This window comes from Nerophis lumbriciformis, linkage group LG08 (genome assembly GCF_033978685.3).
Source record: "Nerophis lumbriciformis linkage group LG08, RoL_Nlum_v2.1, whole genome shotgun sequence".
NCBI classification, from domain to species: Eukaryota; Metazoa; Chordata; class Actinopteri; order Syngnathiformes; family Syngnathidae; genus Nerophis; species Nerophis lumbriciformis.
Genome location: NC_084555.2, coordinates 31,515,770 through 31,537,658, shown reverse-complemented (window position 1 = coordinate 31,537,658; position 21,889 = coordinate 31,515,770). Strand labels below are relative to the sequence as shown.

General features: G+C 40.1%; 1 protein-coding gene across 3 annotated transcripts in view; it reads left to right on the top strand.

Annotated features, from left to right (window-relative positions):
• arid1b (AT-rich interactive domain 1B) overlaps positions 1–21,889 on the top strand; it is a 584,854-nt gene that overhangs the window by 236,133 nt on the left and 326,832 nt on the right. For all 3 annotated transcript variants that reach the window (XM_061968668.2, XM_061968667.2, XM_061968666.2), the window contains exon 4: positions 2,640–2,747. In XM_061968668.2, coding sequence (XP_061824652.2) covers positions 2,640–2,747 — 108 coding nt within the window. The remainder of the gene's footprint in view (positions 1–2,639; positions 2,748–21,889) is intronic.

Below are 21,889 nucleotides of genomic sequence, written 5' to 3'. Positions count from 1 at the left end.
GTAGCATGCAAGGACGGGAGTCGAAGGAGTTTTTAGCGCTTCCACAGAGAGATATAAGTTAGAACTTTATGCTACTTTATATTAGAAATGACAACAGTGGAGGATGAATGCCCCATAACAAGAAGATAGAGAAAAAAAAAGAAGTTTATCGAATATAGCGTTGGCACGGACTACAATGGCGGACGCTCGCACATTTTTAGGACTTATGCAGATCCCAAATACACATCAGCAGGTACTAAAAGATAAGAAAAGTTGGTTTTGCACAATATTGGGAAACACGTCACATAATATGTCGGCTAATAGGTGCCATTTTGCGGTCCTTACACACACATACTAGTATGTCGAAGCAGGGTACGTTTGACTGCGGTAGCCGCAATGCTCCTACAGTCCATCAAGCGGTCCAGCTTCTTAGCTTACCAAAGTCGTACTAAAACCTTTTGACAGATTTTTTTGTTCTATATTCTTAATGGGTCATTTAAAGTTTTGGTGTTGTTTACTGGTGTCATCTTGCAGTCTACACGTATACCTCTTATGTGTGACTGCCATCTACTGGTCACACTTTTCATTACACCATTTACCAAATAAAATTAGCTTCAAGGTCAGTAAGCACAACCAGAATCATTCCACAAATTAGGTGCACCGGGTTGTAGGCGCACTGTCGCTTTTTGAGAAAATGAAAGGATTTTAAGTGCGCCTTACAGTCTGCAAAATATGGTACTTAATTTAAAAAAAAGCATTTAGGCAGCTAAAACTTTTAGCTTATTACTAGATAATAAATAACATGGCTAATAATATTCAGTCAATCAATCTTTATGTATATAACACTTTTCATGCGCAGGCAATTGCAACACAAAGTGCTTTACAGGGGGAAAAAAGAAAGAAGAGATGAAAACACGCACACACGCAGACACACAAACACACACACTTACACACAGCACAATTGACAAAAACAATAGTGAGGATTAAGGAAAAACGCCACATTTGATACGTCCACACTGAAATTAAGGCCATCTAAAAAAAACATAGTATGAAACATATTATAAAATATGTGTAAAAATATAATATAAATAATACATTAATACATTAATAAAACATTACATAGAGAGAATAACTGTAGTTATATTGGCAATAAATCAAATGGAAAATAACAAATGAAAAATGTAAATAAAAAATAAAATAAGCATACGAGTTAAGTGGCCTTTTGGTTAGTGTCTGCCCTGAGATCGGTAGGTCGTGAGTTCAAACCCCGGCCGAGTCATACCAAAGACTATAAAAATGGGACCCATTACCTCCCTGCTTGGCACTCAGCATCAAGTGTTAGATTTGGGGGTTAAATCACCAAAAAGTGATTCCCGAGGGAGGCCAACGCTGCTGCTCACTGCTCCCCTCACCTCCTAGAGGGTGGAACAAGGGGATGGGTCAAATGCAGAGAGTGATTTCACCACACCTAGTATGTGTGTGACTATCAGTGGTACTTTTGGTAACTTTAACATGATCAATAAAAGAACTGATTTAATAGATATGTCTTTAACCTTTTTAAAACAATATCAACAGTGTCTGCAGTCCTGAGGCTCTCCGGCAGACTGTTCCAAAGGTGGGGGCCATAGTAGCTCAATGCAGCCTCATCGTAAGTCTTTGTTCTAGTATTTGATAAAGATACAAGTTTGGTTCTAGAGGACCTCATGATCCGCTAGTGTTGATGTGGTAAAGGCAGGTCAAAAAGATAAGACGGTGCAAGGCCATTAAATAGAACTTTAAAATCGACCATGAAGCGAACGGAGAGCCAATGCAGTGACTTTAAAACTGGTGTAATGTTCTCCCGCACGCTGGTTTTCGTCAGCACGCGTGCAGCTGAGTTGTGTAAGGTTTGTAGAGTTGTAATATTCTTCATAAGATAATGATGACAACAAAATCTGAAAAATGAGTTGTGTGTATGTATTATTTCTGGAGGGATCGCTGCTGGTGTAATGGCCCACGCTTGCGCCTGTCATGGCAGAGGGCATTGGTTGAGACAAAGTCTTCTTTTTTTTTTTAATAAGAAATATTCACCACGCTGTATCAATCTGTTGTGGTGAAGAAGGAGCTGAGCCGGAAAGCAAAGCTCTCAATTTACCAGTCGATCTACGTTCCCATCCTCACCTATGGTCATGAGCTTTGGGTTATGACCGAAAGGACAAGATCACGGGTACAAGCGCCCGAAATGAGTTTCCTCCCCCGGGTGGCGGGGCTCTCCCTTAGAGATAGGGTGAGGAGCTCTGCCATCCGAGAGGAGCTCAGAGTAAAGCCGCTGCTCCTCCACATCGAGAGGAGCCAGATGAGGTGGTTCGGGCATCTGGTCAGGATGCCACCCGAACGCCTCTCTTGGGAGGTGTTTGAGGCACGTACGACTGGTAGGAGGCCACGGGGAAGACCCAGGACACGTTAGGAAGACTATGTCTCCCGCCTGGCCTGGGAACGCCTCGGGATCCCCCAGGAGGAGCTGGATGAAGTGGCTGGGGAGAGGGAAGTCTGGGCTTCTCTGCTTAGGCTGCTGCCCCCGCGACCCGACCTCAGATAAGCGGGGGAAAATGGATGGATGGATGGATGGATGGATGGATGGATGGAAGAAATATTCACAAACAGTTTCTCTTTCTTTGAAGGAGGCACAACCGGAGAGCTACACCACCAGAGTTCCAGGTCCAGGGAACTCTGGGAAGAGCAACAATGAGGATGGCGTTTCTTCCCAGGACCGCCCGTCCAGTCTGCCGGTGAGTGACAATACTGTGGATCAATGAGCAAACAGCATTGCTAAATGTCTTTACAGTGAATGCAGCACCACATACTGTACAATATTTGTGTTAGAACTTTAGTTGACAAATTTCCTGCAATTTCACGCATGTTTACTTTCGCGCTTGTGTCCAATTGAACCTGCCTATTTACCTCACGGCCTACTTCTTTGACTTCACCCTGGTGTCCACCGCCAATGTCCAAGAAGCATCTTGCACGTGCTCACAGATACGCCTACAGGCAGAGAGAAGCATATGCACGGTCACAAGCACTCGTGTTGGAGCGTGCAGTCACACTTGCAAACCCACGCTCACTGCCTCTTGGCATTTGGGCTCGCTCAAACTTGCTAAGCAGACAGCCTCCAGGAGTAATTGAGGGCGAGAAAAAAACGGAGTGGTCTATTAGTTTTGGGCTGCTTTGCTTTTTTTTTGTTGGGCTAAACTAATCAGTTAGGTAATTTTTCCACTCACAGCTCTTCTGCATTTTGAAGAATAGCATAAAAAGCCATTTACAATTCTTTGGCTTAAGCTGCTTGAAGCGTCTGGCAGGACTTGGAATGTGAAAACTGTGAAATGAAGGGTAAAAACAGGATGTTTTATGTTCTTTGGTTATCTTGCAAGTTGCAACACACATTTATGTTTCATTAGGTTAAAAAAAACTGGTTTTGAGCATTCATGCTGACACACAAGGACAATATGGGATGCAAACGGGCACTACAATCACACTTTCTCTCTTTTTTATCAAACTGAGTTTGTCATTGCGCTTTCCTTGTTTGTTTGTTATCATCCCCTTTTTCGCTTCCTATCTGCTTTTTGGGGACGGCGTGACTTGGGTGGTAAAGCGGCCGTGCCGGCAACTTGAGGGTTCCAGGTTCAATCCCAGCTTCTGCCATCCCAGTCACGCCTGTTGTGGTCCTTGGGCAAGACACTTCACTCTTGCTCCTGATGGGTGATTGTTAGCGCCTTGCACTGCAAAAACTGAAATCGAAGTAAGATTAAATATCTCAAATAAGGGTGATATTTGCTTATTTTCTGTCCGATAAGATAATTCTTCTCACTAAGCAGATTTTATGTTAGAGTGTTTTACTTTGGTCCTAAATTCTCTCAGTAAGATATTACAGCTTGTTGCTGAGATTTGATGACCTACAGTATATTGAGTAAAACATGCTTGAAACTAGAATATCAACTGTTGCAAAGCTGTGTCAAGTATAAAACTACTTTTTTAAAGTAATAATTTCTTATTTCAAACATGAAAAAAAAAATCATGACTTTGACACAATTGTGTCTCATATTAAAACAGATGACAGCCAAATTGACTTTGCTGTTTTATTTTCAATGAAACAATAGAAAATACGTACTCATATTGTAGTACAGTTGTTATTAGTGGGAATATACTTATTTTAAGGTATTTTTGGGTTAATTGAGGTTAGCTAATTTTACTTGTTTTGGAAAGTCTTCACAAGCCAAATTTTCTTGTTCTATTGGCAGATCATTTTGCTTAGTTCAAATAAAATACTTAGACTTAGACAAACTTAAATGATCCACAAGGGAAATTGTTCAACACAGTAGCTCAGTTACAATGATGGAAAGTGTAAGGATGGAAAGGACAATGCAGGTATAAATAGACTAATATAGCGATAAAAAAATTTAACATATATACGAATATATACTTAATATGTGTACAGAATAATATATATACAGATATATTATATTATGTCTATAACATATATACAATATATACCATATAAATACCCCTAATTTTTGTATTTTCTATTCTTGTTTTTGAACACTGACTTTTTGCAGTGTGCTTGGCAGCTCCTGCCATCAGTGTGTATGAATGAATGAATGAATGTGGGAATGCTGTCAAAGCACTTTGAGTACTTCGAAGGTAGAAAGGTGCTATACAAGTATAATCCATTTACCATTTTTTTTTTAGTTACGTTTTTTTTTTTTTTTTTACAAAAGCACAACCCCTTCCCTGCTGCATTGACAACACGGTCTTGATTAATCAGTGTGTGAATCTGGAGAAAGCAAGCCAGTTGCAACTGATGGCATGAGGGCAGATCCTTTTGAACCTCTATCACTCCATATTCCCTTGCAACTAGGACAGTGTTAACTTGGTTGTGTATGCCCTGTTTGTTCTAGGATTCGGTGTTCGACAGAAATTATTGCCAAAAGTTTATATCGGTTATAATGCTGCCAAAAAATGTGCATGTGTTTGCCCACCCATCACTCCACAGAATTAAGCTCCCAAACAAATACTATAATCACGTATTGGTGACTCAGTCTCAGTGCGTTATTAATACATTGTGTGAGTCCAACTGTGATCCTAGTTAAGGCAGAGTAACGTGGCCAGCTTACTAATTTGATTCGAATTATAATAAGTTTTAAATTGATAAATCACGGATAAATTCGATTCAAGTCGAATCGAAGTCGATCGGCACTCAAATAATGAAAATGTCTCTGTTATACAATACAGTAGTCCCTCAATGTATGAGCTTAATTGGTTTGGTGACGGAGCTCTTAACTCAAAACAGTTGTATCGCAAATCAACTTCTCCCATTATAATTATTCAAAATCAATTTAATTTGCGTTTGCCCTCCAAAATAGCACAATTATAACATGTAACCAGTCAATCAAAGTTTACTTATATAGCCCTAAATCACAAGTGTCTCAAAGGGCTGCACAAGCCATAACGACATCCTCGGCTTAGATCCCACATCAGGGCAAGAAAAACCCCACCCAATGGGATGACAATGAGAAACTTTGGAGGGGACCACAGATGTGGGGACCCCGCCCCTGGGCGACCGGTGCAATGGACGTCGAGTGGATCTAGTTAATAGTGTGAGAGTCCAGTCCATAGTGGATCTAGCATGATAGTGTGAGAGTCCAGTCCATAGTGGGGCCGGTAGGGGATCATCTTGAGTGGAGACAGGTCAGCAGTGCAGAGACGTCCCCAACTGATGCACAGATGAGTGGTCCACCCTGGGTCCCGACTTTGGACAGCTAGCGCCTCATCTGTGGTCACCGAATCCCCCCCCCCCTCCATGAAGGAGAGGGGGGCAGAGCAGAAAAAAAACGGCAGATCAACTTGTCTAAAAGGGGGGTCTATTTAAAGGCTAGAGTATACAAATGGGGGCAGCACGGTGGAAGAGGGGTTAGTGCGTCTGCCTCACAATACGAAGGTCCTAGGTTCGATCCTGCGCTCGGGATCTTTCTGTGTGGAGTTTGCATGTCCTCCCCGTGACTGCATGGGTTCCCTCCGGGTACTCCGGCTTCCTCCCACCTCCAAAGACATGCACCTGTGGATAGGTTGATTGGCAACACTAAATTGGCCCTAGTGTGTGAATGTGAGTGTGAATGTTGTCTGTCTATCTGTGTTGGCCCTGTGATGAGGTGGCGACTTGTCCAGGGTGTACCCCGCCTTCCGCCCGATTGTAGCTGAGATAGGCTCCAGCATCCCCCGCGACCCCAAAGGGAATAAGCGGTAGAAAAGGGATGGATGGAGTATACAAATTAGTTTTAAGATGGGACTTAAATGCTTAACATGCCTTTTAAAAAGAAAAACAAACTTAGATAAGAAATGTTGTATAAATAAACAATACCATAGAATGTACGACTAACAACTACAGTAGTTTTTTGAAGTAATGTAATCATAATGTACACTATTTACCTTGGATAGTGGACTTCTATGGCAGTGATTTTCAACCACTGTGCCGCGGCACACTAGTGTGCCGTGATATATTGCCTGGTGTGCCGTGGGAAATTATGCAACTTCACTTAATTGGTCCAAAAAATATTTTTTGCAAATCAATAATCATAATAATGTGCCGTTGTCTCGTGCCTGTGCTGTGCAGAGCTTGGCAGGTTAACCATGTAATACTCCATATCAGTAGGAGGCAGCAGGTAGTTCATTGCTTTGTAGAAGTCGGAACGCGTCGAGGATGGTTTGTCGTGATCCCAATAGGCAGAGCACAGCGGGAGACAGCGTGCAGGTAAAAAGGTATGTAACGCTTAAACCAAAAATCAACAAAAGGCAAGTCCCGCTAGGAAAAGGCACTGAAGCATAGGGATGGCTATGTAAAACAAAAGTAAAACTGAACTGGCTACAAAGTCAACAAAAACAGAATGCTGGACGACAGCAAAAACTTACAGCGTGTGGAGCAAAGACGACGTCCACAAAGCACATCCCGTACATGACATGACAATCGACAATGTCCTCTCAAAGAATGATAGCGTACGCACAACTTAAATAGTCTTGATTGCGAAAACATAGTAGGGGCGGGCAATAGCGCTCAAAGGAAGGCGTGAAGCTGCTACAGGAGAACACCAACACAACAGGAAGGGTCACCAAAATAACAGTGCCAGACAGGAACTAAAGCAATACACACAGGAAACAACAACAAACTCAAAATAAGGCATGACAACCTGGTGGAGTCTAATTTTTTAACCTTTTCTGCTGGTGGTGTGCCTCTGTATTTTTTTAATGAAAAAAATGTGCCTTGGCTCAAAAAAGGTTGAAAAACACTGTTCTACGGTATCTTCTTCCATCTGTTTCTCTGTCAAACACACCATCAGCAGCTTTTCCATATTGTCATCGATAATTTTCTACAGTTTAAATATTATTTTAACATTCTTGGCTGGCGTTAGACCCCTGGGGGGTGAGGGGGTGGGATGGGTTGCGGTGCAAAGCCAGGGAGTGCACGAATATGATGAAGCATATGTAGCACTTGTCTTCACTGTAACCTCGGTGGGAGACGAGGACAGACCGGTGTGTTGTTTCCTTTAATGTTAATAAACTTACAATGTAATGCAGAGGTAAAGTTATAACAATTTTATAGACAAATTATACTATTTATAGTCACGGTGGAGAGTGGAGGGTGGAGGTACGCAAAATATTTTCTTCTTTCTAAGGGGTTGTAAAAGAAAATATTTGAGACACTCATTTTGTTTCAGCAGTGCTACCCTCTAATTGCTTTTCAAATGTGTCGACATGCTCTGTCACGGTTTTGATTATTTCTGTCTTTAATTCAATGAATGTCAGCCACTTGTTTTTCTCAGCACTGTCCTGGGTACTCACTTTTTTCCCATGCTTGGAAAAACAAAGTTATATCCATCTCTAGCTATAAGCTAATGCTAGCAAGTAAGACCAGATGTTTTTAATGGCGGGGATACTTGTAACTTAAATGTATGCTTGCAATTTAAAGCATAACAATTAGATGGCAGACAGCTCTTGTCTCAAAACAGTGTTAGGTTGAGGTACCAATGTACATTTACACTCTTTTTTTTCTCTTTACCATGAACAAGTTATTGCTGGGTTACATATGACGTCACATCCGTTTTTCTTCTTTGCGGCTTAATTCACATGATGATCTTTAAAACAAGTGAGAGTGAGTGTAGAGTTTGAGCATACAGTGCCGTATTGCTGTTCTGTTCTTGGGTGTTCCAGTCGTTCAAATAGAAAGATAGGAAAGAGCTTTTATAAAGTCCCCAAAAAAGTGGTTCATAAAGATAATTCAAGGAAAAAAAGAAAAAAAAAGTGTGTCGGAGGAAATGGCTTTTAAAAATATCACTTTCATCATCTTGTGAAATACAATCGGACCATGCTTGTGTCTGCAGTGATCACTTTGCAAATTTTTTAAACATTTGACTTGTCTGCGATGAGGTGGCGACTTGTGTACCCCACCTTCCGCCCGAATGCACCTGGGATAGGCTCCAGCACCCCCCGCAACCCCGAAAGGGACACGCGGTAGAAAATGGATGGATGGATGGATGGCATTTGATTTGTTTCACAAACTTTCTGTGATGCAATCGAGTTTATTCTCTACTATATTAGTAGTGTTTGAGAGCAGAACTAAATGTAAGAAAAGGACAAGAGATCACGTTAGTTTGTGTTCTTTTGTGGTTGCTATCCCTAAATATAACTATGAACACATGGCTGTGCAAATAAACTAACATCATGTTAAGTTGTAGTAATAAATATTGTGGTTGTTGGTCCAATCCACCGTATTTGCATTGTCCATTTTCATAACAGAAACTAAAAGCTTAGTTGTTGTTGTGCAGGAAAGCCAAGTGCTTGATTCCACACAAATGAGACCACATTATAGCGTCTTTGGTGATATTTGTTAGCGTCAAGAAGATATCCCTAATAGTATTAATAAAATTAATGAATAAATCTGTTGTAGGCTAAACATCATATACTGAATCTTGATGCTGCTAGCAAACATTGCTGAACAACAGGACATCGCTAGCTAAATAATGAGACAAAATATGAACTTGACACCATAAAAACAACTGTAGAAATGAATTATAGATGAGACTAATATTTGGAGAAGGAAATCAACTGCAAACAAACGTATTATTTTTCTTTTTAGCGTCACAATCACAGCAGCACGGCACTCGTTATACCAATCAAATATGTTACTTAACGATGATTGAATAAGTCCAACTTTGACTTTCAGCAATTCATGTTTAATTTGTGGAGCCCTCAGATGTAAAGACAAGGCCAGAAGTGTGCTCTTGGTTTAATTGGAACCTTGACGGCAGTGCTCTGTGCAGGGAGATGAAGATGTAGACAAAATATCTTTTGAGTAATAACTGCCATGCTTTCTTCATAGTGGGCTTGCACTAAGTCAGCAATAGTCTTAGAAGACTCTCAGTTACCAATATGATACAAAACAATAACAGTTTTTGTCAGATGCTGATACCCTAGCACCTCCAAAACCCTCAAATCTAAACTCCAAACATCCCAGAACAAGCTAGTCAGATTACTTCTAGACCTCCACCCCAGATCACACCTCACTCCTACCCACTTCTCCAAAGTGGGCTGGCTCAGGGTGGAGGACAGAGTAAAACAACTTGCACTGAGCCTAGTCTATAAAATCCGCTACACCTCCCTGATACCGAAGTACATGTCAAACTACTTCCTTAACGTAAATGACCGCCATAACCACAACACCAGGGGGAGCTCCACTAACCACGTTAAACCCAGATTCCGATCTAACAAAGGTCTTAACACATTCTCTTTCTATGCCACATCAATGTGGAATGCGCTCCCAACAGGTATAAAAGAAAGAGCATCTCTATCCTCCTTCAAAACCGCAATAAAAGTACACCTCCAGGCAACTTCAACCCTAAACTAACACCCTCCCCGGATTGTTAATAATCAAATGTAAACAATCAAATGTAGATACTTTTCTTATGCCTTCTGATCTCTCTCTCTCTCTCTCTCTCTCTCTCTCTCTCTCTGCCCACTACTTGCTGTCCATATCCTACCAAGTCAGACCGACACTGTTCCAATATCCATTTCTCTGTTCTCAATTGTTGATGACTGATGATAACAACCAAACCTACGCCCCCCCCCTCAACACCCCAAATTGTAAATAATGTAAATAATTCAATGTATACACCCTGATGATTATCTTGTGTGATGACTGTATTATGATGATAGTATATATGATAGTATATATCTGTATCATGAATCAATTTAAGTGGACCCCGACTTAAAGTTGAAAAACGTATTCGGGTGTTACCATTTAGTGGTCAATTGTACGGAATATGTACTTCACTGTTCAACCTACTAATACAAGTCTCAATCAATCAATCAAACAGGATCATAACATTCCAGCACAGAGGCCAATAATAGAGGCCATGTGCGATGGTGTCTATTAGTGTATATCTCCATGCCCCGCGGAGAATCGGGTAATATTGCTAGTAAGTCCCTCACTTTGTTTTGTTTTGACCTGGGCGGTAGCATCGCGTGATACTGCTTCATGCACAAAACCACCATGGGGCGAGATGGAAATAATCAATTTCATGCCCAAAATTACAACATTTGAAAAATATTGATCCATAATTAATGAAATATATATATTTTTTTACCCATGCCTATTCTTAATTTGTTTGAAAAATTGCACTTAACTCCCCACGCGGAAATCATTCTACTCCAATGCCGTCGTCTCTCTATGATGTCTTTACCGGTTGACTCGGTAGTTATTTGCTTTTTATTGAGTGTGACTGCAAAATAAGCCACGGTGAGTCCAAAGAAAGTTGCAAGTGGCAGCACTATGATAAAGAACGTGAGAAACATCACTGAATCAAATAAATAAGGGACAAGCGGTAGAAAATGGATGAATGGAATTCTGAGCAAAGTAAGAGCAGACTTCACCCTTTAGGTGTTATCTTGGTACTCCTCACAATGTTTGATGATTAAATCTGTCATATGTTCACACTAGAACATGTCTTGTTTTGAGTTTGTTGGCGTTGTCCTGTGTTTACTGTTTTAGTTTCTGTCTTGCACCTTTAGTTTGGTTGTAGTTCCAGTTTTGTGTGTATTTCCCTACAGCGACTTTACTCCTGCCTTTGAACGCTGCTCTACACACCTGCTTTCTGTTAGCAATAAGCTCTATTTAAGTTAAACATTTAGCTACCTTCTTGGTCAGGACTTTTTCATGTCATGATATTGATTGTGGACGCTTCTCCTGCCACATTTTTCACCCGTAAGTCTTTGCTGTGCTCCAGCATTCTGTTTTTGTTATTTTGGTAGCTTGTTTTAGAATGATTTGGTGCATAGCTTCCCCTATGCTTCCAGAGCCTTTCCCAGCTGCTCTCGTCTTTTGTTTACTCGCATATTAAATGCTTTTTACCTGCATGTTGCCTCCTCGGCTTTCTGCATCTTGGAAACACGCCTATTCTAGCTACTTTGCGACCCGAGCGTCAGAGGAAAAAAGCCAAACTACACCGCTTGGTGAAAACAGCCCTTTTACTTTACATAGAAAAGGAAAGCGACAATGCTCTATATTAGCTATGCTCTTCCAGGGAGCTGTCATGTTGTACCTGCTTTCTCTCTTTCTCTTGCTCTCTCTCTCTCTCTCTCTCTCTCTCTCTCTCTCTCTCTCTCTCTCTCTCTCTCTCTCTCTCTCTCTCTTTCTCTCTCGTCAGCGTTTGATGTCAGATCTAAAGCTGCTGTCATCTCTTCTTCCTCTTTCTCTCTGGCAGGTGGGAGGGAGAGCAGGTCGACAAAGTGTCATGTTGTTGTTTTGGGACACGTCTGTTGTGTGATGTGGCGGGATTTTTGAAGAGAGACTAAAAGGAACTGGGCTTTCGTGACTTATCACAAAGTGTCCCCCGGGTCTCGAAAATGTGTTGCACATGAGAGATATAATGCTTCTAATTCTGTGTTATTGTACACTATATGTCGTTAACAACGTTGGCAAAATAACCTCCTTAGCTACTTTCACAGTTACTGTATAGCACTCTATATTGATACACCTAGAAAACTAATGAGATTTAATACAAAAAAATATGTTCTATTCAGGTAATAATGTTCTGATATGATTGACACTTAATGTTGAATAGTAGGTTGTTTTGTTATTGTGAGGAAGAACTGAATTCTGTACAACGCTATATTGTGTACAGCAGTCCATCTTTTGTTGTTTATTGAGGTATTCAAAACAACTAAGGGTGTGATGCAAGGCAGTCAGTCGTACACTAATGCAAATTTCAACCACAGTAGTTTACATACTGATAAACTTTTTTTTGTATTGTCATTATGGGGTTTTGTGTGTAGAATTTTGAGGACAAAACAGAATTTATTCAATTTTGGAATAAGGCTGTAACATAACAAAATGAGGAAAAAGTGAAAAGCTGTGAACATTTCTGGGTGCACGTATGCTCCAAATTTCTCTGTGGCATTGGAGGCAAACTTGCGTATTGTCAATTACTTGCACAGTCCCATACTCTCTGAACTTCTGAACCCAGCATGGCTCTATCAAAAACCTTATTTCAAAATTTGTTTGCACTAAATTGTATGATTTATTTGGAGAAAAAGCCTCCGTACAATTTTTTTTATTTTGTTTTAGTTGACATGTTGGGGAAGGTTATTGTTCCAATATTTCAGGCGTATTATACCCTAAAAAAGTTTAACTAACATATCTATTCAAAGATTTGTGGGTTCTCTTTTGTCTAGGTGAACTTGTACCTCATAATGTGAACAAGATTAGGGACGTGCAGGGAAGCACTGAATAGTGTTTGTGCTTGGCAACTAGATTCCTATCTTGAGGCATTTTCCAACATTTCACACAGTTACAACACATCTAATAAAATAACAAAGCAACTCCTGACTGCTATCATCTTCTTTTAGTGTCACAGATTTTTTTCTCATTTTACATTACTAATGTGGGTGTTTTTGAGAGTAAAACCGCCTGCAATAGAACCCACAAGGTCAACCAAAATATTTTTCATAACTAATCATGATTAGTTGACTTACATTGAAGTTAATATTCATTAACTCATTACAAATAATCCACCATGTCCATCAGAAAAACCTTATTTAGGCAATGTTTTATAAACAGCAAAGCATTCATGTAGGGCTGGGCGATATATTGATATGCGCGATATATCGCGCGTTTGTCTCTGTGGGATATAGAAAATGACTATATTGTGATATTCGAGTATGCGTTCTCACACAGTTGCTTTTAGCTGCGGGCATTACACTACAGGCTCTTCCCACTCCTTCTTGTCTCTTCTTCTCACAGACAGCAAGCACAGCTTTTTACATACGTCACATACGTATACGCCCTCTCGGAGCAGAGAGGTAGCAGCATGGCTAATGTTAGCTGTGATGCTAGCGGTAATACGAGCGAAAGAAGGTGCGAATCTGGTAACAAATGAAGGAAGAATTGATTCCCCCAAAAAACAGCAGGGGGTCCATCGTCTGGCGGTGGTTTGGCTTCAAGTGGGAATATGTCAAACAGACAACCGTAATTTGTCAAGTGTGTAAAAAGTAGCATTACTGCTAATATGTAGCATCATTTGAAAAGTCCCCTGCTAGTGAATGAAGAGTGCTCACTCCAGTCCAATCCACTTTATTTATATCGGACATTTAAACAACAAAAATGTTTCCAAAGTGCTGCACAACAATATTTGCGTACTCCGCACGTCAACATCTCCGTTGGGTGCCACACGTCCACACCATCAAAATGCAGAGGCAAACATTTCCAGATCAACACCGTATGAAAAAATAGTGATTTTTTTTAGTTGTGATTTCCTTCTCTGCATGAAAGTTTTAAAGTAGCATATATTAATGCAGTATGAAGAAGAATGTTTTAATGTAGACACATAGAATCATCATACTGCTGTGATTATATGCATCAAGTGTTCATTCAAGACTAAGGCAAAATATCGAGATATATATCGGGTATCGGGATATGGCCTTAAAATATCGTGATATTAAAAAAAGGCCATATCGCCCAGCCCTACATTCATGTGATTAAGAGGATATTTGACTCAGTAAGTCCTCTTGTCATTTTGAGGTTATTTTAAGGGGCTTTTTATACTTCGTTGACTTATAAATGTTGTTACAATGTTGGAGACTTGTGTTAAACAATGCCAAAGGTTGAAATCATAGCGTCCGTGCATTTGGGTATGAGCTTGCACCCTGTTTTGGAAACCTTTGAACAATGTGTTTTGCATTCTTTTTGAACAGTGACCTCACAGTGTGGTGGACATACTCTCGTTTATGCTGCCGGGCAGTCTTCGTTGTTATCTATCATCGTTTCATGCCCTTCCACCTGCTCTGATATCTATTAAGTGAATACTTGCAAGTTTATTTGTCCACAACATTTTACACGGTACGGTTTTGCCACATGGACAATAAGGTAATTGGATTAACCGCTAAACTCAAATGGGTAAAAGAGAGCAATATTGCGACTTGGTTTGAGGAAACACAGGGGAAGGTAGGTTTAAGTATTAATGTCATATCATTTTGGCATGCGCAAAATAACACACTGACGTGCAATATGCATTGACATAAATGCTGCTAAAAATATCTATTTTTCCAAAAGTGGACAGGTGTACCTAAAAAAAAAAAGTGTCAATGTTGGTCTTCAAGATACACCATCATTTCCAGACTATATAGCGTGCCAGTATAAAAGCCGTACCCACTAAATTAAAAAAATAAATAAAACATTTTTTTTCATATATTAGTCGCAGATTGTCAGGCTTCTCACTGACTGTTTGGTTAGGTTTTGGTTTTTTGTCAGGTGCAAACACTGATGACATCTATTGATCAGACAAGAAGCAAGGAATCAATCAGAGACAGAGTTCAATTTAGCTCATGAGGAGACACGTGTTTTGGGCTGTACTCTAGTTACAGATCCAAACTACGTTCTAAAAAAAAGCCTACGCGCCTCCTCTATTTATTAGGAAATGGCCCTATTACATCAGGTGACTGAGGGAAGGGGGGTAATCTCGACAACTCCAGTAAGACACAATATATTGTTATACAAAAATGCAAATATGTTGGCACTTGGTGCAATCGCCCAGTCTCTGCTTTGTCTGGTCCCGGAACCCAATATTCGGCCTTGGCAGCCACCAGGCCGAGTCAGGACACAACACTGATAAAGAGGCTAGCAATCTTTCGGATTGCTAGCTCTGCACAAATTTAAAAATACCATTTCAGCACAAATTGACAATACTTTATAGAATGGCCCTAAAGCATAAAGTTATGATGATAATATATACATAATTATTCTAACATTTTTTCTCTGTGTTTGTTTTTTGTTTCCTGTCAGCGCTCTTATTTTGGTTCCTTTTCCTGCATGTCTCCCTGAGCGCTTGTTTCCCTCACCTATACCTGATTGGCAGTCTGGCACACCTGGTGGCAATTGCCAATCAGGCTCCTATTTATACCTGCCTCTCCCTCCAGTCAGTACTGGAGTATTACTAGCTGTATGCTGTGGAGGGTGAGCTGTTCCTGTAGGCTGAACACTTTAGACTGTTTGCTGTCTCCAGTTCTCCTTGGTTCCTGGTTTCTTATTTCCTGGTTCCTGTTTGCTGTCTCAAGTTTGCCTGTTTCCTGTTTTCTGGTTCGTGTTTTTCCTGCATTTCTTTGGACATTAAAATTATGTTTTACTGCACCAAGCCTGCCATCTCTGCATCTTGGGGTTAGTCACCACCACTTCCTGACACAGATACATACATTGTGAAATTAGTTATTTATACCTTGATTGTTTCCCAACTGTGCCTGTAATACGGCAGTGTTAAACAGCTGATGGACCCATTAGCTGCGGAACCTACCTCTCTCATCAGCTAAACAGATTGAGGAATTTGTGAAAATGAAACAATAATGCCATTGCAAGTTAATAATAATAGACAATCATAAACATGTTAGCATTTTAGCTAATGCTAATAACACTAGCTTGATTACATTACGCTAGCACATACAAATATGCATGAAAGCACTCCTACAGACATCACACATGGGACAGTTTTTGTAAGTATTATTATTTTAGTTATGTTGGAAATCTTATAAACGTTGCTTAGAGTGATTAATGAAGAAACCATTCGAGTAGAAATGTTATGGATGACTAGAATTTGGGAACGGCACTTGCACTTCCGGTTCAACGCCCAAACAGAAGAAAACACTGTAGATGTTCAATCGGCAGCACCTGCTGTGAGCGAACTCGTCCAAAATTTGGCGCCATGGCACAAAAAATAACACACCTTTTCAGTGCATCCGCTTGTGTTTCATGAAAACTATTTGTTGAATACAAAACATTATGGCCGTTTGCAAAAACAAATGTATAAATTAGCCAAACTGTTTTATAAGCTGCAGGGTTCAAAGCGTAAGAAAAAGGTAGTGGCTTATAGTCTGGAAAATACAGTATATTTAAACTGTAAATACTCAAAACATACATTGATAGTTTCAGAAACGCTGGGGTGTGGTTTCATTTTCAATTTAAAATGAGCGCCTCCACAAACGAACACATAATAAATGATTCTATCAAAATTTACACCAAATCATATCCAATACATTTTATTTAGACCACAAGGAAGTGTTTTAAATGTCGATTAAAATCATCATAGGTCCCATTTAATTTGCGCTTTTGCAGTAGTTCTTGATTTAATTACATTTTAAATTTTTAACTGACTTAAAACTGTAGGTGACAAATGTGAATTCAAGTCATCTTGCAAAATGTGCACTTGCGGTGCACATATCTTCCCGTCTTTTATAAGTTAGAATTCCGCTGAAAAAAATCACTCAGCTAAAATCCGGCGAGATACACCGATGTCTTGCAATTTCCGCGGTGGTCTTGCATGATGCTATTCATGGGACCAGTTACAACTTTAGCCAAGTTGCTCCATTTTCACAGCGCCTGTCTCATTTTGGGCCCATTAACTGACTGGTTACTGGCCTGCTGTGCTATTTCTTGTGGTCAGTAATGTCGCTAGTACATGCAATTGATTTGAGTGAGTTCTCTGTGTTTTTCCAAGAGTTGCAAGGCTGTAACAGTAAAAGTGAGGTGAGGAACTCAACACCCCCTTTCACAAACACACACACACACACACACACACACGTGTTCCAGTCAGTACATATTCCCAGCTCTCCAGCGCTCCTCTGACAGCCTGCCAAGCTTCCGCGCCGCCTCCTATTCTGTGAGACATGGGCGTGGATGGCCAGCCATGTGGAAACAGAGAGTGAGAAGCTAGCTGGGGGGTTGTGAGGGTGGGCAAGAACAGGATGAGTAAGCAAATAAGCGGAGAGAGAAAGGGCGTGAAGTGGTGAGGTGAAACACGGTTATCTTTTTGTCATTTGTTCAGGGTGAGGAGGATGCTGAATGCAGGCTAAGGCGACAGCATTTTATTCACACATGCACACAAGTGACAGAAATATTCCTTCATGTCTGCACCCCTTAACTTATTACCCCCCCCCAAAAAAAAAATTGTCAAATACTAACTCTCTCTCCTGCCTGTGTCCACATTGCCCTCCTTTGAGTGTTAGGTCATAAATGATTGACAGGTCACAGCTGGAGAGGCTGCAACTCTCTCTCTCTCTCCACAACCACACACTTGCACACACACACACACACACACACACACACACGCCTAAGTGCACTTTGATGCACGTTCTGCCAGTTTCACGCACACTCCATCAGAGCATATCAGTCTGCAGCTACGGAATGTACCCTGACTGGCTCTGCACACTGCTGCGTTTTATTTGAGAGTCCCCCGGCAGGCAGACAGGCCAGCAGGCAGGCAGCGCACAGTAATGTCATCCAGCAGGGTTACATTCAGCCTCCACATTAGCACACATAAGACTGCAGTGGAAGTTCCAAGCCGAAGAACTGAGAGGGAGATGAAAAAGGGATGAAGTCAGACATATTTTCGTATCAAGTTACATTCGCCAAGTCCCTCAGCAGTTAACGTATTTCGCCTGCATTGCCCATGTAGAAAAAAGAACTGTATGAGCTGCTGTCTTTGTCCATATTTGTGGAAGGAGAGCACTGAGCAGGCAGAGAGGAGATTTTGCCTGGATGCTGCCGCCTATTCTTAGAAGGGACGGCAGTGTTGAAGGCCACAAAAGCTCCCGGACGCCACCGCCGCAAACATGTCGCATGTCCGAGAATAGGAGCGCTAATCTGAAGCCAGAGAAAATGCTCTCAGTCACATCGCAGCAGCAGAACAAGTCCTTCGACTTGCAAGGCTATCCTTTAGATGTTATTTATTTAAAGTATGTTTAAACTGCAGTACACATTTGTTATGTAATCATATTATCTAGGATAATTGAAGACGGTCTGCAAAATCTAACAAAAGAAAGGGATTGATACGTCTAATATGACACAGCATTTGCTGGACGACCACCTAGTTTTGGCACATTACTTTATGAAGAAATGAATTGGTTCATTTTCTCTACCTACAGTAAAAAAAAACAGCATTTATCTATATCTTGACTAAAAAAACAATGACTTGTGTGTTGTTTGGGAACAGTTGATAATGATTATGTGCAGTACAACACGCCATCAGACTGTACAAGTCCTCTCTGGGGGGAGGGGGTACTAGGATGACATTGCAAAACAATAACAATGCTGAAATAAACTGCAACAAAAAACAGTGCAATAGTGCAATACATTGGTTACTACTGCCTAGTTTCTCTTGTTATATTCTTATTTTTACTGATATGTTTATTCTTATTGTTGCTTTTTATTTTTATTCTTATTGTAATATTTTCAATTTTATTTCCATTTGTACCCCCATTATTTACTTTTTACTTTTTAAATGTGATCTCAATTCTGTACACTGCTGCTGGAATTTAAATTTCCCTGAGGGAACTCTCCTGAAGGAATCAATAAAGTACTATCTATCTATCTAACTTTTCAAAAACTCAACTCACCTTAATGTGTTTATACCTAAATTTTTGTTGAACGTCTTCAATGAAGAGAACAGTTATGATTTTGGTTTATAGAGTAAACAACTAAAAACTAAGGTTTTGGGCATTGTTTTCCCGAAATGCATATAATTGTCTAAATATGGCTAAAGACACGCCTTATTGTGAGTTTCCTGGACGTCATTGTCATTACTAAAAGAAAAATATAAATTGCAAGAGAAAATTCCTCTGCCATTTTCATTTTTTTTGTTTGTTTTTGTTTTTTTTGAGTCATCAGCTTAAAGCATCCCTCTGTCTCCGACTCCCACGTCATTATGTAGGCCTGGGCCAATATTTGATCAGTCAATTAACAGATGATATATAAAAATTAAGTCGGTATGTTTTTCCAGCGTCGATAGCTTCAAGATCATTCAAGCTTTTTGTTGCTTTCAGCAGCTGTGTGCATTTCTGCCATAGCGAAATTAAGTGAAGGTGGTGAAGTGTCTTTGACTCTTTGTGCGAAGAGGCGGAGATGCTGGCCCGCTAGCTAGCATCACACAGTGCAACTATTTAGCATGTAGCAGCTAACATGGACAAAATGATCACAAAACCAAATGCCACCGCACCAATGTGGGAATATTTCAGTTTAAACCTTTAGATCAGTGGTTCTTAACCTTGTTGGAGGTACAGAACCCCACCAGTTTCATATGCGCATTCACCGAACCCTTCTTTAGTGAAAAATAAAATGTTTTTTTTTTTTCAAATTCAAGACAAAGTTATATGTTTTTGGTAACACTTTAGTATGGGGAACATGTTCTAAGTAACAAAGACTTAATTTAGAGTTATTTGGTTAGTGTTAGGGTTAGAGGGTTAGGGTTATAATAAGGTCATGACGAATAAGGCATTAATAAGTACTTAATAATGACTAGTTATGAGTCAATATGTTACTAATTTGCATGTTAATAAGCAACTAATTAATGGTGAATATGTTCCCCATACTAAAGTGTTACCATGTTTTTTTTACTGGTGCACAAAATGAACCATGCATGAACATCACCTTGTTCAAAGAACAAAACCAACACAGTGCATAAAGTCACAACAAATTACACACCTGCAAATCAGTGTGACTTCTGCTGTTGCCGTATCCGTAATACGCCGATAGGGAGAAGTTTTTATTTACACGATGAGTCGGGTGTGTCTTGACCTCCGCCGAGCCCAACTCACCGAACCCCTAGGGTTCGATCGAACCCAGGTTAAGAACCACTGCTTTAGAAGATGAGCCTATCAACACAGAGGAGCCAGTTTGCAGAATGTGCGCGACTTCAATAAACCTGCACCCACTTGACAGTCCACCGTCACTGAAGCGTTCGGTGAGCAAGCCATGTGAGTGCAAACAAGACTGTGCAAAATAGTGTGCGTTCACAGAAAGTGTGGTTAAATACTGTACATTGTCAACGACTTGCTGAAATTTAATGCAGTTATAATACTAGCATCTCTAAAAACGCTGCAAACATTTGACAATTTGCAACATTTATCATGATGTCATGTCATGTCTTTGTTTCCTCGCTCGCAATCCGCCAGACTTACTGTAAGTTGTTGTTTTTTTTTGCATATGACTTGATAATACATCTGCTTATAATGTAATGTTTATATTGTTTCTCTGGACTTGTAAGTAATGTACAACATGTGCACCTTTGTTTGTCAATACATTATTTAGCCATTTTATTTAGTGTTTTGCATCTGTATATTTGAGGGCCTGCACCTCCTCTTTAACATATTGTATTGATTTTAGTTGTGATATTTATTCAAATGCAAACTTTTGCTAATGTGCAAAGCATATTTTATTATTTGTTTGTTTTATTTAACTTGGACATTTAAACGTTTTCATTTCAATTCATTTCAAAAAATATGTGAGAAATTCAAGTTTATTGCATTTGAAAAGATATACAAGCATTATTGTATATTAGTATTATTATTATGTATTATCCTTACATCAGTGGTTAATTTGGTCTCAAAAATAATGTGCAGGTCAATATATCGTCAAACAAAATTTGTTATCGGCCCAGGCCTACAGTCATGTGACATGAGTGCGCGACTGTTATGATTTTGCTTACTAGTTTAAATGACCCGCCTTATCTTGCCTCTGATTGTCCAGTCCGTAATGTTTCATCTGGGCCTAACCTAAGTCAATTGTGACTCATCATACAAACACCAACCAATCAACATGGATTTTCTCTGTATGAATGGATGTTCTCATTTATCCAGGTCATTGTATTTTCTTCATATTTTTGGGGCCTTGATTTGCTGTCCATTTTCTGTCTTTGTAGCTCGTAGGTTTGATGTAAGCTACCTAGCTACATGGGCCTAAAAGTAGGTAGGCTACAGGAAAAGCTTCTCGTTAAAAAAGTAGCTAATGGCCAAGCCACTGGAAAATGTAGTTAAGCTACGTAGGTTAGCTACATGTAGCTTGTTACTGCCCATCACTGCAGTTTTGTTCGTTAAAGCGAGTACACAGTATACGTGCTTCTTAAATGTGCATGTCATGCACACATGGACTATTCCATGTTTTATCTCTGGCCTATTTCACAGTCACACCAGATATCATGACACAGCGGGTCAGAAGAATGTTCTTCATTTAAAATGCAGACAGTCTAGTTTTATGCTTGTACGCCGGCCTGGTTTCTTTTGCGCCTCATGAATCATTTAGCATGCACACACAGCTTTGCGTACAGTACACACATATTTGATACTCCTTCTCAAGATTGGTGAACATGTGTTTTTGTTAGGGCTTACCATTACAACCCCTTTCCCATATAAAGGAAGCCAAAATCATCTGAGGTGAAATCCCTCTTTGTCACACCATCGGCATCCCTTTGAGAGTTCACTTGTCTGGAGTCCAATTAAAGCCACCAGTAGCTCTGGTATACAGTCTTTGGGAACACTTTAGTATGGGGAACATATTCTAAGTAACAAAGACTTA